Source organism: Hemiscyllium ocellatum, chromosome 18 (assembly GCF_020745735.1).
Source record: "Hemiscyllium ocellatum isolate sHemOce1 chromosome 18, sHemOce1.pat.X.cur, whole genome shotgun sequence".
Taxonomy (NCBI): domain Eukaryota; kingdom Metazoa; phylum Chordata; class Chondrichthyes; order Orectolobiformes; family Hemiscylliidae; genus Hemiscyllium; species Hemiscyllium ocellatum.
Genome location: NC_083418.1, coordinates 30,503,758 through 30,523,233, shown reverse-complemented (window position 1 = coordinate 30,523,233; position 19,476 = coordinate 30,503,758). Strand labels below are relative to the sequence as shown.

Sequence of the window (19,476 nt, the reverse complement as noted above, 5' to 3'; positions counted from 1 at the left end):
GACTGGAAGGAATGTTCAGAGAAATAAGGCAGGGCAGGGTGGAAACAGAGCGACTTGGAAACAAAAGAGACATGGATGGGACTAGTGAGAGACGGGGAGACCGGGGGAACAAGTCATAACAAACGTTATTCCCATAGGATCCAAACAAAACCGATTGGAAAACGGATAGTTGAAATAAAAGTAAACGAGTATATAAGGATAGGGAAAAATAGAAAATAAAAGACAGAGATCGGAGGGAAACAGATAAAGATGTAAACAGGAGAATTACAGGGTCAAGTAGCAATAGAGAAAGGTGGAAGGAGAGAGTGTGAAAGATTGAATGATGGAGATAAAACCAGCGGAAGAGGACTGAGGGTATGAGGGATGGTCACTCAGATGTTGTCCGGAGGCGAGAAGCTGCAAGCGCTACCGACTCGGCGGGGAATATGCGATGGTTCCGTTCGGCGGGCGGGATGAACATGCCCAGCCAGAGACTGTTGGCATTAAACTGTCGGTGCGAGGTTGGACCAACAGCTGCTCCCGTGCCTGAGCACTGACATGAGCAACATCCCAGTAACCCCCAAGAACGAGTTGTTTCGGAAAAGCACAGTTGTCACTTCCTGGAGCCCTTGGTGGGCCGCTTTGTGTTTGATGGGGGACACTTTGTGACTTCCACAATCTGTGTACTTTGTAACTTCCAACCACTCAAACTCCTTTTATTTTCACCTTTTCACTGCATCACAATGTTTGCTTTCCGGTTTTTCTTTCCCCTTTGGGTTCCCACGTCACTTTAGTAAAAATAGTTTGTTATTCTTTCCTGGGGGTGTGTATTCAATGGGAAAGTATGAAATACTGACGTTGCTTGTTGTGCAACTACTTGTGTTCCTGCCCTAAACACACTGCCCCCTCTAGACAGCCCCCAGCACATCCCCACACCGCCCCCAGCCCACAGCCCACAGCCCCCGACACACTGCCCCAGCCCACAGACCCTTACAGCCTCCGACACACTGCCCCAGCCCACAGCGCCCAGCACACAGCGCCCAGCACAGCCCCCTACACACACAGCCCCCCTACACACACAGCCCCCAGCCTACAGACCCCTTCCCACAGCCCCTTACACACAGCCTCCGACACAGCTCCCTGCCCATAGCCCCCTGCCCACAACCCTCTGCACATACACCCGTGCCCCCAGCCCCCTGCACACAGCCCTCTACACACTGCCCCCTGCACACACAGCCCCCTGCACACAGCCCTCTACAAACTGCCCCCTGCACACACTGCCCCCGCACACACAGCCTCCTGCACACACCGCCGTTACACACAGCCCCCTGCACACTGTCTCCTGCACACAGCACCCTACAAAGAGCCCCCTGCCCACAGCCCCCTGCCCACAACCTCCTGCACACAGCGCCCTACACACAGCGCCCTGCACACACACCCCTTATACACAGCCCCCTGCACACTGCCTCCTGCACACAGCACCCTACAAAGAGCGCCCTGCACACAGCGCCCTGCACACAGCGCCCTGCACACACACCCCTTACACACAGCACCCTACAAAGAGCCTCCTTGCACACACAGCCCCCTGCACACACAGCCCCCTGCACACACAGCCCCCTGCACACAGCTCCCTGCATACAGCCCTCTACACACTGCCCCCTGCGCACACCACCTTGCGCACACAGCCTCCTGCACACACCCCTTACACACAACCCCCTGCACAATGCCTCCTGCACACAGCACCTTACAAAGAGCCCCCTGCACACACAGCCCCCTGCACACACAGCCCCCTGCACACACAGCCCCCTGCACACACCACCTTGCGCACACCACCTTGCGCACACAGCACCCTACAAAGAGCCCCCTGCACACAGCCCCCTGCACACAGCCCCCTACAAAGAGCCCCTGCCCACAGCCCCCTGCCCACAGCCCCCTGCCCACAGCCCCCTGCCCACAGCCCCCGACACACTGCCCCAGCCCACAGACCCTTACAGCCTCCGACACACTGCCCCAGCCCACAGCGCCCAGCACACAGCGCCCAGCACACAGCCCCCTGCACACACAGCCCCCTGCACACACAGCCCCCCTACACACACAGCCCCCAGCCTACAGACCCCTTCCCACAGCCCCTTACACACAGCCTCCGACACAGCTCCCTGCCCATAGCCCCCTGCCCACAACCCTCTGCACATACACCCGTGCCCCCAGCCCCCTGCACACAGCCCTCTACACACTGCCCCCTGCACACACAGCCCCCTGCACACAGCCCTCTACAAACTGCCCCCTGCACACACTGCCCCCGCACACACAGCCTCCTGCACACCCCCCCCGTTACACACAGCCCCCTGCACACTGTCTCCTGCACACAGCACCCTACAAAGAGCCACCTGCCCACAGCCCCCTGCCCACAACCTCCTGCACACAGCGCCCTGCACACAGCGCCCTGCACACAGCGCCCTGCACACACACCCCTTACACACAGCCCCCTGCACACTGCCTCCTGCACACTGCCTCCTGCAAAGAGCTCTCTATACACAGCTCCTTGCACAAAGCCCCCTGCACACACTGCCCCCTGCACACACTGCCCCCTGCACACACTGCCCCCTGCACACACCACCCTGCACACACAGCCTCCTGCACACACACCCCCTGCACACACAGCCCCCTGCACACACAGCCCCCTGCGCACACAGCCCCCTGCACACAGCCCCCTGCACACAGCCCCCTGCACACAGCCCCAGCCCACAGACCCTTACAGCCTCCGACACACTGCCCCAGCCCACAGCGCCCAGCACACAGCGCCCAGCACAGCCCCCTACACACACAGCCCCCTGCACACACAGCCCCCCTACACACTGCCCCCAGCCTACAGACCCCTTCCCACAGCCCCTTACACACAGCCTCCGACACAGCTCCCTGCCCATAGCCCCCTGCCCACAACCCTCTGCACATACACCCGTGCCCCCAGCCCCCTGCACACAGCCCTCTACACACTGCCCCCTGCACACACAGCCCCCTGCACACAGCCCTCTACAAACTGCCCCCTGCACACACTGCCCCCGCACACACAGCCTCCTGCACACACCCCCGTTACCCACAGCGCCCTGCACACAGCGCCCTGCACACACAGCCCCCTGCACACACAGCCCCCTGCACACACAGCCCCCTGCACACACACCCCTTACACACAGCCCCCTGCACACTGCCTCCTGCACACAGCACCCTACAAAGAGCCTCCTGCCCACAGCCTCCTGCCCACAGCTCTCTATACACAGCGCCCTGCACAAAGCCCCCTGCACACACTGCCCCCTGCACACACTGCCCCCTGCACACAGCGCCCCGCCCTCAGCCCTCTGTACACAGCTCCCTGCATACAGCCCTCTACACACTGCCCCCTGCACACACTGCCCCCTGCAAACACTGCCCCCTGCACACACCACCCTGCACACACCACCCTGCACACACCACCCTGCACACACAGCCCCCTGCACACACAGCCTCCTGCACACACAGCCCCATTGCACACAGCCCCCTGCACACACAGCCCCCTGCACACACTGCCCCCTGCACACTGCCCCCTGCACACACTGCCCCCTGCACACACAGCCCCCTGCACACAGCCCCCTGCACACAGCCCCCTGCACACAGCACCCTGCACACAGCCCCCTGCACACAGCACCCTGCACACAGCACCCTGCACACAGCCCCCTGCACACAGACCCTTACAGCCTCCGACACACTGCCCCAGCCCACAGCGCCCAGCACACAGCGCCCAACACAGCCCCCTGCACACACAGCCCCCTGCACACACAGCCCCCTGCACACACAGCCCCCAGCCTACAGACCCCTTCCCACAGCCCCTTACACACAGCCTCTGACACAGCTCCCTGCCCATAGCCCCCTGCCCACAACCCTCTGCACATACACCCGTGCCCCCAGCCCCCTGCACACAGCCCTCTACACACTGCCCCCTGCACACACAGCCCCCTGCACACAGCCCTCTACAAACTGCCCCCTGCACACACTGCCCCCGCACACACAGCCTCCTGCACACACCCCCGTTACACACAGCCCCCTGCACACTGTCTCCTGCACACAGCACCTTACAAAGAGCCCCCTGCCCACAGCCCCCTGCCCACAACCTCCTGCACACAGCGCCCTGCACACAGCGCCCTGCACACAGCCTCCTGCACACACACCCCTTACACACAGCCCCCTGCACACTGCCTCCTGCACACAGCACCCTACAAAGAGCCTCCTGCCCACAGCTCTCTATACACAGCCCCCTGCCCACAGCTCCTTGCACAATGCCCCCTGCACACACTGCCCCCTGCACACACTGACCCCTGCACACAGCGCCCCGCCCTCAGCCCTCTGTACACAGCTCCCTGCATACAGCCCCCCGCACACACTGCCCCCTGCACACACACCACCCTGCACACACTGCCCCCTGCACACACACCACCCTGCACACACACCACCCTGCACACACACCACCCTGCACACACAGCCCTCTGCACACATAGCCCTCTGCACACACAGCCCTCTGCACACACAGCCTCCTGCCCACACAGCCTCCTGCCCACACAGCCTCCAGCACACGGCCCACTACACACAGCACCCCGCACACACAGCCCTCTGCACACAGCTCACTACACACAGCGCCCTGCACACACAGCGCCCTGCACACACAGCGCCCTGCACACAGCCCCCTGCACACAGAAAGCCTCCTGCCCACAGCCCTCTACACACACCCCCGTGCCCCCAGCCCCCTGCACACAGCCCTCTGCACACACAGCCCCCTGCACACACAGCCCCCTGCACACACAGCCTCCCGCACACACAGCCTCCCGCACACACAGCCTCCAGCACACTACACACAGCACCCTGCACACACAGCCTCCTGCCCACATCCTACTGCACACATCCTACTGCACACATCCTCCACAGCCCCCTGCCCACAGCCTTCTGCAGATGGCCCACTACACACAGCACCCTGCACACACAGCCCTTTGCCCACAGCCTCCTGCACACAGACCGCTGTGCACACAGCCCCCTGCGCACACATGTCCCTTGCGCACATAGCGCCCTGCACACACTGCCCCCTGCACACACTGCCCCCTGCACACACAGCACCCTGCACCCACAGCACCCTGCACCCACAGGCCCCTGCACCCACAGGCCCCTGCCCACAGCACCTGTCCACAGCCCCCTGCACACAGAGCCACCTGCACACACAGCCCCCTGAACACAGTCCCCTGCCCACAGCTCCTTGCACACAGCCTCCTGCACACAGTCCACTACACACACTAATCCCTGCACACACTGCTCCCTGCACACACAGCCCCCTGCTCACACAGCCCCCTGCTCACACAGCCCCCTGCTCACACAGCCCTCTGCTCACAGCCTCCTGCACATAAATCCCGCACACACAGGCCCCCGCACACACAGACCCCCGCACACACAGACCCCTGCACACACAGCGCCCTGCACACACAGCGCCCTGCACACACAGCGCCCTGCACACATAGCCCCCGACACACACCCCACGTGCCCCCAGCCACCTGCACAAGCCCTCTACACACAGCCCCTTGCCCACAACCTACTGCCCACAGCCCCCTCCACACACAACCCCCTGCACACACAGCGCCCTGCACACACAGCCCCCTGCACACACAGCCCCCTGCACACACAGAGCCCCCTGCACACACAACCCCCTGCACACACAACCCCCTGCTGCCTGAGCAGTAACTCAGGATGGTGGCCAGAATGACGTGACTGTGTTCATTTTCATGTTTGCTTTTGAGTAACTTGCCGGAGGAGGGGAGGGGGATTAAAAGGCTCTCGGGGGGGGGGGGGGGGTGGGACGGTCCCAAGCCAGCTATAAATAGTTGAGCGCAGCAGGCGAGAGGAGAGCAGAAGGCGCCAGACTACAACAAGATAACTCGGGCAGAGCAGGTACAACAGCAGAGAGAGGACAGAGCGCAGGGCACGGTACCAGGGCAGGACAGGGCAGGTGCACTGGGCAGGAGAGCAGGCAGGAGAGCAGGCAGGACAGGGTATCATTGCCAGGCAGCGCAGGGACAGGAGACCGAGTGGACAGAGAGCAGGAGGCGGGCAGACAAGTAGCAGCGCCATGTACTCCAACAGGTTCGAGGGTCCCAGGAGAGGGCGATCCTTTGAGTCTGTGAACTCCGGGATGGACGAGAAGCACCTGAACAACGAGGTTAGTCGAGTTGCTGCGACTGTTTCGGGGGTTATTTCTGGGGAAGCTCGGGGGGCGATCGGGGACGAAGGGTTTGCTGGGGTGGGGGGCAACTGATGAATCCCTTCACCACTAAAGGTACATGACCACTGGCTGATGTTCTAGAGCTTCAGTTGGTCAAAATGGTCGTGAATGTTGAAGGGAAATCGTCGCCGAGAGACCCTCAAGAAGTGGGAGGCTGGATGTTGGACGGTACAGTATCTCCACAGGACATGAGGTAGCCAGCACAGAAACACTTCTACAGAGAGACTTTCACTAACAGAAACGGTATTGTGTAGTTTCTCTGATTACATCAATATTGTTGCAGAGCCAGAACGGGTCAGAAAGTCCATCCAAATCTGATGTATCCTGTGTGCAGGCTGTGAGTGTGGACTCACAGACATCCAAATCTGCATCAGTTTGAGATGCTCTGCCTCTGACCCAGTGCCTCGGCGGCTTTGCTGGATTTAATGTGTGAGGGATCTGTGTGTGCAACAGAGATTTGTGTCAATCAATCACAGACTGCCCGTTTCCTTCGAAGGTCACAGCACTCCACCCAATTGCTCCCATACAGATGTTGTTGCTGCCTGCAGGCCCCTGTCATTGTTAGCAGCGGTCAGGATTGTTGATGGTCGCTGGTTGTCTGGCCCAAGCCTATAGTGGAGAGCTGGGAATGGGCGAACGGTGAGCCTGGGCAGAGGTAGATTTGTGATGTTCACTAATAACCACTTTGCTCATCCCCAAACTCACTTTTAGCTTCTCCTGCCACTGGAGCCGCTCGGAGGTAATCCAGCGTTTAGAGACCTGTTTATTGCGCATTAACTAAAGCCGGCTATACATAGCTGACCCCTGGTCAACCCTTGTGAAATTAAGTAGGATTGTAGGTCAAACCTGTTTGAAAGTTTGGAGACTGGTTGACCTTCAAACTACACCCTCCCCCGCTACTCAGGTAAGCGCATTGAGGAAGGACTGTCTAACCGATTTGAAACTAAAGTGACAGTAGTCCTGACCACAACAAATGTGGTTGTGTAAAAATGCTGATGCCTTTTTTGACGGCGCCATAGCCGAGATAATAATGGCATCCCACCGTTATTTCTGAGCAAGTGTTACAGCAGCCTCAATGTTACAACAGGAAATCCAGCCATTTACTGTCGGAGATGCTGTCACACCCCTACCTTCTGCCCAGACAGCAGCTTTTTGCCTCAACATTTGGAAGTCCATTGAATTCTGTGTCACAAAAGCACAAGGTTGCTGGAAAAGATCTGGCAGCATCTGTGAAGAGAAATCAGAATTAACGTTTCGGGTCCAATGAGCCGTCCTCAGAATTCTGTGTATTTGCTTGGTAAATAAGAACTAAATTTCCCAGAGAGAGGTCCTGTCTGTTTCAACCTAAGTATTCACAGCTACCCTATGATTATTAACCTATGACTCCGAACAACATAGTCATTTGCAAGTGTGTAGAGTCATTACAGTTACAAGCATTGGAGAATTAAAAATGTATTTTTTAAAAGCATATTTTTCCTTTCTGTCCACCCCACCCCACTTAATCTGTATCTCTGCTGCCTTCTTTTACCTCTCTGGCCCTGATTTGACATTGAATTCATGCATCCACTTCCTTCTCAAACCTTACACTGTTAGTTCCACAATCCTTCAAGCTGGTTATGGAAAGACAGTTATTTGCGTAGGGACTGGGCTCTTGGATCTTCAGTTTCCTGTGATCAAATTGCACTTTCAGCACCTTATGACTGAAATGAATGAAAAGAGGTCCATAATATGAATGTACTAACTAATTAACAGATAATCACTAATTGGCGCAAGTGGTTCCCCCTTTTGTGCTCCCTTATCAGAATTTTCAGTTTATTCACTTCCCTTTTAATAGCCAGCACTGAACTAGAACAACTCAACCTATGGGTGATCCAGAACCACGGATCAATAACTTGGCTTCTGGACATACATATTAGAAAATATGATCTTCCTCACAATGATTTTACATTTAACTGGGTTCAAATTCCACCATGGAATTAAAAGTCTTAATGATCACAATTATTGATTGTTAGAAAAACCCATCAGATTCAATAATGCTCTTTCGGGAAGGAAAACTGTTGTCCCTACCTGGTCTGGCCTACATAAAATTCTTTAGCCAGGATCTGCTTTAGAAGTCCTCAACATTGATCCTGGACCCTGCGAAGTCTCATAGTATCAGTAAATATGGGCGAGGTACCTCCTGCTGATTACCATGCACCACTCTGTCCTCAGCTGGTGAATCAGTACTCTTCTATATTGAACAGCACATGGAAGAAACACTGAGCATGATAAGGGTGCAGAATGTATTCTGGTGGAAGACCTCACTGAATGTGGCTCAATAGCAGCACTACTGATTGAGCTAGTTGAGTCCTAAAGGACATTACTGCTAGACTCGGTCTGTGGCAAGTGGTGAGTGAACCAACAAGAGGGAAAATAATACTTGACCTCATCCTTACTACTGCAGATGCATCTGTCCATACAGCAAAGGTGACAGTGACAACCAGACAGTCCTATATGGAAACAAAGTCCCGTCTTCACGTTAGGATACCCACCATTGGGTTGTGTGGCACTATCACGATGCTAAATGAGATAGACAATTTAAAACTGGGCATCCCTGAGGTGTTATAGCCCATCAGCAGCAGCAGCACCAATGCAATCTGTAACCTCATGGCCCAGCATTTCCCCAACTCAACCATTACCCTCAAGCAAGGGGATCAACCCTTGATCAATGAAGAGTGCGGGCGGGGACGCCAGAAGCAGCACCAACCTTACTTAAAAATGAGGTGTCAACCTGGTGAAGGTACAGAACAGGACTATTTAGGTGTCAAACAGCATAAGCAGCAATGACAGACAGAACGAAGCGATTCCACACTAATAGATCAGGTCTAAGCTCTGCAGTTCTGCTGCATCCAATCGTGAACAGTTAGGGCACAATTAATGCACTATAGGAAGAGGCTCCACAAATATCCTCATTCTGAATGATGGGAGAGCCCAGCACATCGGTGCAAAAGATAAGGCTAAAGAATGGGCAACAACTGTCAGCCAGAAGTGAGAAATGGATGATTAGTCTCAGCCTTTCCAAGAACTTTCCATCATCACAGATGTCAGTCTTCAGCCAACCTTATTCATTCCACGTGATATCAAGAAATGTCTGGAGGCACTGGATACAACAAAGGCCATGGACCTTGACAATATTCTGGCATTGTACTAAAGATGCATGCTCTAGAACTTACCACTCTCTTAGACAAGCTGTTCCAGTACAGTTAGAATACTGACATTTATGTGACAATGTGGAAAATTGCCCAGGTATGTCATGTCTTTCATGGTATCCTCAACTTTGGTTCCTCTCCATTTTCTCTTCTTGAAATGTATTAAATCTCCACTTAAAACATCTTTTTCTTAAAAATCACCTATTGTCCCCTTATAGCTTTCACTTCACTTTACCCTGACTGGATTTCCTCTTGCCATTGAAGTTAGCTCTCTTCCAATTCTGCTTTAATTTGTTCCTTGCTTATTTTCAATCACTAATCTAAATTTTGATACTAGGTCCCCTCCCCATCGCCTCAGACCCTTGGGATGGAAATTTCCCAGGTTCTGAATGATGTGTGCATTGGCGAGAATGTTCAGAGAATCATATGAGATTGTCAATCAGGAACTATCCGCGGTAGTAGCAAAGTGTGTCATTGTTGAATAGTGCAATGAGATTTTCACTGGTGAGTGGTGAGAAGCCACAATCTTACCTCATTGTTGAACAGTTTCTCCCACTCACAAGGTAGAAACTTGATGGTCACAATTTCTGACGTGAAAGTTATTACTAAGTTGGCACACCAGCAGAATGCTCGCTCCTCTGCTCCGCTGTCAGTCACCATCACCAGGATATCAAGGCATGCTCCACAGGCAGTGAGGGACATGCTTCCTGTCTACCAGGACCTCCAAGTACCTGTTGGCAAAGCGTGGTGCCAATATCCCTTTGTCTAATCTGTCTGGGGCAATTGACAGGAACCTTGTAGTGGTTCATGTGGTGAGTACTGAGTGGGTAGTGCCAGGGATTCGAGTTCAATTTCAGCCTTATGTAACTGTGTCTCTCAGAAGTTTACACATTCTCCCTATGTCTGTGTGGGTTTCCTCTCACAGTCCAAAGATGTGCAGATTTGTGGATTGGCTACACTTAAAATTACCCCATAGTCTCCAGGGCTGTGCAGGTTAGGTGGATTAGCCATGGTAATGTGGGGTTTTTGAGAAAGAGTGGGGGCTGGGTCAGGGTGGGATGGTTTTCAGAGAGTTGATGTGGACTCAATGGGCTGAATAGCCTTTTTCTATACTGTAGGGATGCTACAATTCTATGATCTGTGGATGCCTAGTACTTGACTAGTTGCACAGCTGAAATTAAAATGTGCTGCTATTAAAGTCCCAACAGTGGTCAGTACTTCAGCCTGTGGCAAGTGGGAGAATACAATGAGCAGGGTGCCACTGGGACATGGTGTGTATTTAAAGAAGCAAGTTTGGGAAGATAGCACGAGAAATCTCCCTTGCAGTCATGCAGAGAAACCCTTCATGAAATGCATCAGAAATGACACGGAACTGATATCTTGGAAGATTCAGCCCCTAGTCCGCTTTGGCTGCCTCATTTCCTAGCCCTAGATCCTAGAATGCTTTCTTTGTAGTTGGACAAAGGATATATTGGTCAAGAAAGTTCTCCTGAACAATTTCATAAATTCTATCCCACTCCACCACCACCTTTCACTTTATTCTGATATTATCCCAATCACTGTTTGTTTTTTATTGTTTGTTCAGATAATTTGGTCATTGCTAGCTAGGTCAGCCCCACATCCCATGAATGTGTTAAAAAAAATCCCAAATATTGAAGTTCCCCATTATCACCATTCTCATGTTCTTGCACAATTCTGTGATTAATTTCCATTATTGACACTATGCCATTCTTCTAATTCATCAACCTTCTTCTGCAATTTGTGCACTTACATACATGCATTCTAAACTAGCTTTGTACTTCTTGTAGTCCTTAATATGCTCATACGTATTAACATATTACTTCCATCTCTATTACTATCCAACATTCTCAGTCCTCCATGCACTTAATTCCACTTTTTTATTTTTATATACTGGTGTTCAGCCGTGTCGCAATTTAGTTTTAAACCCTTGCGAACCAAAATACTGAACCTCCCTGTGGGGATATTGGATCTGGTACTGTTGATATGCAACTCAACCTTGTTAAATAGATACCTCTTGCCCCAACAATTGCCTGCCTTCTACACCATGGCTTTGAGTGTAATCCAGAGATTACTACTTTTTAAGGTATAACTACTTCCCCCTAGCTTCTGAAAAGCTAACCATAGGATTTTAACATTCTCTCTGTATTATGGGTAGTGACAGCTGCTGTTTCCCTCTCTACACCCTCTATGGAATCTGCATTAATAACTGCATGTTCACATTTTCCTGTTCCTTCCCAGTTGCTGCCATGATCTGGACTGAGCTTTCTCAAAATGTCACCATTCCTGTCAACAGTCTCCAATGTTGAGTGCACACACCCTGAGGTCATCTGTACTGCCCAAGTCTTCTTATTCTCCTGGCTGGCTATGTGCATTCTCTTTATCTCACACCTCTCCTCTCTCCCCCTCCCTGCCTGTCAGGTGGTCACCTCCTGTAAAGTACAGTCCAGCCCCTCTGATGCTCTGCACTGACTTCAGTTGTTCTTCAAGCTTGACAGCCCTGGGCTTGAGCTGAAGCAGCTGGAGACATGAATTGTCGTAGAATCTAGAATCATACAAACCCTGCAATATGGAAACAGGCCCCTCGGCCTAACAGGTCCACAGCGACTCTCGAAGAGTATCCCACCCAAACCCATTCCCCTACCCTATTTACCCCTGACTAATGCATCTAACCTACACATCCCTGAACACTGGGCACTTTAACATGCCAATTCACCTAACCTGCACATCTTTGTATTGTGGGAGGAAACCGGAGCACCTGGTCAGTCATCCAAGATTGGAATCGAACTGGGTCCCTGGTGCTGTGAGGCAGCAGTGTTAACCACTGAGCTACCAGGCCATGCAAACTGCCCTTAAGTATTCACATGGCACAGGAATTGTAAGCAGTACATCTCAGTTCTCCGTATGTGATTTGAAAAATTGAAAAAAAAATCTCTGCCTCTACTTTTAGAATGCTGTTAATACCTTAGAGTCATAGAGTCATAGAGATGTACAGCATGGATACAGACCCTTCAGTCCAACCCGTCCATGCCGACCTGATATCCCAACCCAATCTAGTCCCACCTGCCAGCACCCGGCCCATATCCCTCCAAACCCTTCCTATTCATATATCAATCCAAATGCCTCTTAAATGTTGCAATTGTACCAGCCTCCACCACATCCTCTGGCAGGTCATTCCATACACATACCACCCTCTGCGTGAAAAAGTTGCCCCTTAGGTCTCTCACCCTAAACCTATGCCCTCTAGTCTTGGACTCCCCAGGGAAAAAACTTTGTCTATTTATCCTATCCATACCCCTCATAATTTTGCAAACCTCTATAAGGTCACCCCTCAGCCTCCGACGCTCCAGGGAAAACAGCCCCAGCCTGTTCAACCTCTCCCTGTAGCTCAGCTCCTCCAACAATGGCAATGTCCTTGTAAATCTATTCTGAACCCTTTCAAGTTTCTCAACATCTTTCCAATAGGAAGGAGACCAAAATTGCACGCAGTATTCCAATAGTGGCCTAACCAATGTCCTGTACAGCTGCAACATGACCTCCCAACTCCAGTACTCAATACTCTGACCAATAAAGGAAAGTACACCAAACCCCTTCTTCACTATTCTATCTACCTGTGACTCCACTTTCAAGGAGCAGTGAACCTGCACTCCAAGGTCTCTTTGTTCAGCAAAACTCCCTAGGACCTTATCATTAAGTGTATAAGTCCTGCTAAGATTTGCTTTCCCAAAATGCAGCACCTTGCATTTATCTGAATTAAACTCCATCTGCTACTTCTCATCCCATTGGCCCATCTGGTCCAGATCCTGTTGTAATCTGAGGTAATCCTCTTCGCTGTCCACTACACCTCCAATTTTGGTGTCATCTGCAAAATGACTAATTGTACCTCTTATGCTCACATCCAAATAATTTCATGTAAATGACAAAAAGTAGAGGGCCCAGTACCGATCCTTGTGGCACTCCACTGGTCACAGGCCTCCAGTCTGAAAAACAACCCTCCACCACCACCCTCTGTCTTCTACCTTTGAGCCAGTTCCATATCCAAATGGCTAGTTCTCCCTGTATTCCTGAGATCTAAACTTGCTAATCAGTCTCCCATGGGGAACCTTGTTGAATGCCTTACTGAAGTCCACATAGGTCACATCTACTGCTCTGCCCTCATCAATCTTCTTTGTTACTTAAAAAAACTCAAACAAGTTTGTGAGACATGATTTCCCATGCATAAAGCCATGTTGACTATCCCGAATCAGTCCTTGCCTTTCCAAATACATGTACAACCTGCCCCTCAGGATTCCCTCCAACAATTTGCCCACCACCGAGGTCAGGCTCACTGGTCTGTAGCTCCCTGGCTTGTCTTTACTGTCCTTCTTAAACAGTGGCACCACATTTGCCAACCTCCATTCTTCCGGCACCTCACCTGTGACTATCGATGATATAGATATCTCAGCAAGAGGCCCAGCAATTAGTCCTCTGGCTTCCCACAGAGTTCTCGATACACCTAATCAGGTCCTGGGGATTTATCCACCTTTAACCATTTCAAGACATTCAGCACTTCCTCCTCAGTAATCTGGACATTTTGCAAGATGTCACCATCTATTTCCCTACAGACTATATCTTCCATATCCTTTTCCACGGTAAATACTGATGCAAAATATTCATTTAATATCTCCCCCATTTTCTGTGGCTCCACACAAAGGCCACTTTGATGATCTTTGAGGGGTCCTATTCTCCCCCTAGTTATCCTTTTGTCCTAATATATTTGTAAAAACCCTTTGGATTCTCCTTAATTCTATTTGCCAAAGCTATCATGTCCTCATTTTGCCCTCCTGATTTCCCTCTTAAGTATACTCCTACTGTCTTTATACTCTTCTAAGGATTCACTTGATCTATTCTGTTTATACCTGACATATACTTCCTTCTACCTTGTTTAAACTATTAATATTAACTTTGCTTCTTGACCTTATCTGTGCTAACAGTCTCATTATTAGTTATTCTATTCTTAGGCCACATGAGTTCCCTTGAACCTACAGTCCCAGTCTTTTCCTATAGCCTGCTATCTCCTGAGTATACAGCCCCCAACACAGTCCAATCCTTGCTGCTGTTACTCTCTCATCTTTATTGTTGTCTTTTTATATTCAACAGATCAACAAATCGAATTTCAATAAAATTGAAGAGAATAAGGAGAATAAAGAGAATTGCAATGTGTCTGTAGAACGGGGACGAGTTGCTGTGGTCTTCTCACTCAAAAATGAAGTCGGTGGGCTTGCGAAAGCACTGAAACTCTTCCAGGTAACGCAACTCAAAGAAAACATCATGCTCTTTCTCTCTGTCTTTTTGTCACTGTTACTCATTCATGTTCACACCTTTGACAATCACCTTACACAAACATGCACTGCAAGCAGTTCTGAGACTTTAATCTCTGTGAATATCTGGTTTGCAGCACTGTAACTCCCACATTCTGATCTTGTGTAGGTGCCAAGTGCATATTATCACTAAATCTTGAGCCTGGGAATCTCACATCTAGGAGCACTTTATATACACATAAGGAGATGCATTCTTTAGGTATTTACAGATTTTCATTAATACCAAACTGCAGCCCCATGTCTCTTGGATGCCATCTGCAATTTCTGCAGTTCTAAATTTTGAAGGAGTATATTTTCCTTATTTCAAGATTAAAGCTTATAGCACCTTGTATGATATAAAACAATGGGCAGGGTCTTGTAGGATTCTGAGCAATGTAGATTGTTGTGTGTTGTGTGTTGTATCGGAGAATTAGATGAAAAGTCCGAGAGCCATCACATGGTCAAAATTGTCTTGCTTCATTAAATTTGCCTTCAAAGTTTGGACTGCTCTTTCCACTCGAGCATTGGACAATGAATGGCATGGACCTATCCTTAAATGCCTTGCAACTTTAGGAAACACTCAAATTCCCTATTGGTAAATGATAGCTAGTTGTCTGTGATCAACGCTTCTAGGAGTCCTTGTATTGCAAAAGATGCTCACAGTTATTCTGTTGTCATCCATGTGTTTGATGAATGAACACTATGCATATCTAACCACTTTGAGTGGGTGTTCACAATGATTAAGAACATTGAGACCATGAAAGGCCTGGCATAGTCGACATGGAACCAAGCCCAGGGTTTACCTGGCCATTCCCACAAATGTGAGGGAGCTGCATGGAGTAATTTGTGTCCTGTTGGCACTCTAGACACTGCCCCACCAATACAACTATGTCTGCATCTAATCCTGGCCACCAAACATCACTTGTCGCCAACATCATCCTTTTGAACACCCCTGCATGACCCTGGTGACCCCTGTATGACCCTGGTGGAGCTCAGAGTTGGAAAATGTGTTGCTGGAAAAGCGCAGCAGGTTAGGCAGCATTCAAGGAGCAGGAGAATCGACGTTTCGGGCATAAGCCCTTCTTCAGGCTTATGTCCGAAACGTTGATTCTCCTGCTCCTTGGATGCTGCCTGACCTGCTGCGCTTTTCTAGCAACACATTTTTCAGCTCTGATCTCCAGCATCTGCAGTCCTCACTTTCTCCTGGTGGAGTTCAGCCAGTATCTAGCCGTGACCTTTGCTTGGGACAATCATTCTCGCTCCTCATATTAAAATACTGTCCTCTACTGGGATCAAGTCTCACTTGGTCCAGAAAGGTTTTGATTCTAGTTGTGACTGCCCTTTTGTTTCCCCTATCACTCTCAGCTGTTTTAGTTTTGTCAAAACTGGATCCTTTTGAGTCCATAGTTTGACGCTGTCAATTGTTACCAAAAGGGTGTCCAGAATCCAAAATGGATTCTTCCAGGGGCTGCATCTGTCAGTTAGAGGCAGCTCAAAGCATCTGCATTTGGTATTTGGCTCCCGGACAGTGTTACAATTGTACGCACTTACAATGAGAGTCCACTGCCGAATTCAACCTGAAGCAATGGCTGACATGGTTTTGACCGTTTTGAGTAATTCTAGCATGGGTTTGTGGTCTGTTACTGTTACAAATTTATGTCCATAAAGGTATTAGTGGAACTTTCTTACACCAAAGATGACCCCCTCTATCTGGGCATATTTGCGCTCTGCATCAACCAAATTCTGGGAAGAATATGCTATTGGGTATTCATCTCCTCAAGCCCTTAGATGATAGTTGCTTCTTCACTTTCCTAAAGGCTATGTCTTGGCTATGAGACTATTTCCAAGGCTGATCTTTTTTCAAAAGCAGATGTGCCAGGATAGAGGTCAGGTTATGTATGAACTTTCTGAATTAATTCACCAATCCAAGTAAAGACCTACACTCCGGTACAGATATGGGGGCTGGGGCACCTTTGATCACCCTCACTTTAACTTACAACGAGTACCACCTGGTCATTTAGGGTGCCTGGAATACATATTCTTCCCTTCTAATGTGTCTGCCCACCTTGGAGAAATCTCTAAGGGGGAATGTCTGAGTTCTCTTAAGTGATCTTTGTTGTTCTTCCCTATTATCCGCATGTCATCCAGATAAATCACAACCTGGGGTAGACCTTGTAAAATATTGTCCATCACTGCTGAAAAATGGCACAAGCTGGTAATACCCCAATCTCATATATTGGTACAATAATTAATACACCAATGGGTATTAATTGTAACATACTTCTGGGAATCCTCATCAAACTGCAGTTGCAGGTATACATGGTCCATGTCCAGCTTCGTGAAGGACAGCTGTTCTGACAGCTTTGCATATCAATCCTCAGTGTGAGGTATTGGGTATTTATCCAGCTTTTTAAATCCCACAAAGGTGAACCGACCCATCAGGTTTCAGTCAATATGACTGGTGTTGCCCATTTCACAAACCAGACTGGTTTAATCATTCCTTCACTTCCCAGCCTCCTGATTCTGTCTCTACTTTTGCACGTAAGGCAACCGGTACTAGACAGACCTTGCAGATCCATGGAATTGCTTCCTAGTCAATATACAAGTTAGTCTTAATGCCTTTGATAGTCCCTAGGCATTCCTGAAAGGGTATTTAATTAGAACTTCACTTGGGCAGCCATTTTCTAATCAAAAAATGTTGAACTAATCAAGGTGAATCTTCCTCAATCAATTTCGCCCCATCAAGCTTGGGCCTGAGTCTTTTACTACAAACAGTGATAACTGAACCTGCTGCTTCTCATATGGAGTCTGGAACCAAGGTTGTACCTTTTAAATGGTTGGAGTTCCTATTATAAGTTCTAGGTCTATCCAAGGTCTCACGCAAACTTAAGGGTTGGAGTCCAGAGCAAATTTTGTTAAAGACTAGTTCTGCAATCACTGATAGAGCAGTGTCAATTTCACCCTGCATTAGAAATGGTAATCATTTAACCAGACATTTATTTTGATTGGTTTTGCTTTGGATGTCGCTAAGCAACTTAACTGTTCCAAACCAGCTGTAGGTGGGCTTACCAGGGTATGCACTTTCCTGGTTGCGTCAGTCAGAATAGTGAGGGTGTTCACTTCCATCAGAGTACCCTCCAACTCATACGCTCCACTTACCACATTTTCTAATGGAAAATCCAGTTGTAGTGCCTATTGGAAGTCCAACTGGGCTTCAGCAATAGATGCTTTTTCATGGTTACTTCATTAATTTCACATAGCAAACAGTCTCTCAGCATCTCATGAAAGGTTAAACCAAAGTCACATGCCTCTGCCAGTCATCTTAACCTCATAAAAAATCCCAATATAGATTCCCCTGGTTTTCAATTTGCTGAGTAAAACCAATAGCATCTCTGAATTAGAGGAGACTTGGTGTCATAATATTCCTTAACTAAATCCATTAACTCTTGAAAGATATTAGTACCTGGTGCCTCAGGAGATGTTAAGCTCATAATAATCAAAAAGGCTGCAGGTCCACAAGCTGTCAGGTGAGCTACTCATTGCTTTTCATCTGCCCCACTGTCATGTGCCTGTTACAAATAACACATACTTTTCACATACTGGGCCCCGTATTCAATAGCAGGATCGAATGAGCCAAACATCCCAAATAACGGCATGATGCCAAAAATGCTTACCCCAACTCAAAGCTGACTGATGTCGGTGAATTTCTTCAGGAGCATTTTTTCCTCTCTTGTTGCCACTGACATAACTCCACACAGTCTGGTATCCTGTCACAAGTCACCCTTTATTTATGCATGTATAGTACTTGACAATGATCCAGCTCTTTCAGAGCCAACTCTGAGTGAACTGTTCTTATCTGTTAGCCAGGGCTCCCTGATTGGGGTTGTTAATCTGGTCCAATCAGGAAATTCATATTCTGAGGTCCACTGGATGCCCTTGTTACAATCACTATAAATATGTTTCTTTTTAAACAATTGAATTATTCAAGTAAATTACACACTAAATAAATTAAGTTATTGACTTGTCACCTGTAAAGTCTGGATGAGTCATGAAAGGACTGCCTGTTTAAACCAGGTTAATTAATGGATGTGTTGAACTCCTTAGCACTTTCTCTAAATCTCCTCAGTATTAGTCATTAACCTAATCTTCCTACTTATTTCACCCCAAACAAAAGTTCACGAATTTATCTTGATTGGCTTTAGAACGTTTTAAGAGCACTTAGTGAACAATTAACAAATAGCACAGGCAATGTACTAATGCAACCTGAATTAAGGATATAAATTATTGGACCCGTACAGCAGGAGAAAGCAATCCAGTTTGGATGAAAGATTATCAATCTGAAATGTTAAGTCTAGTTTATCTCCTCTGCCCAGACCTGCTGAGTACTTCATTTCTCTAAAAGCTTTAAACTAAGAAATAGTGCTTTTGCTGCTGGGTATACTAAAGTTATTTAAGAACAGGGTAAGATTTTGCAAAGCAGTGAAATAGAAGTAACTCAGCCTGCTTTAGTATAGCCAGTGTAGTCACTTAGGGCTTGCAATCCAGTGTTGTTTCACTGTCAAGTCTGAATGGATTTAATCCCAGTAATTCACCTATTTGTGGCTGCAGCAGTTGATTTAGGCGGGCTGAACTCTCAGCCTAATGATCTCTGTTTCTGTTGGAC

The 19,476-nt window shown here is 49.2% G+C and overlaps 1 protein-coding gene across 2 annotated transcripts in view; it reads left to right on the top strand.

The window, feature by feature from the left end:
- Positions 1-5,918: 5,918 nt before the first annotated feature.
- Positions 5,919-19,476, top strand: part of LOC132824170 (tryptophan 5-hydroxylase 1) — a 29,135-nt gene continuing 15,577 nt past the window's right edge. For both annotated transcript variants that reach the window (XM_060838450.1, XM_060838448.1), the window contains exons 1-2: positions 5,919-6,205; positions 14,614-14,760. In XM_060838450.1, the coding sequence (XP_060694433.1) occupies positions 6,116-6,205; positions 14,614-14,760 (237 nt within the window). In that variant the 5' untranslated portion in view covers positions 5,919-6,115. The remainder of the gene's footprint in view (positions 6,206-14,613; positions 14,761-19,476) is intronic.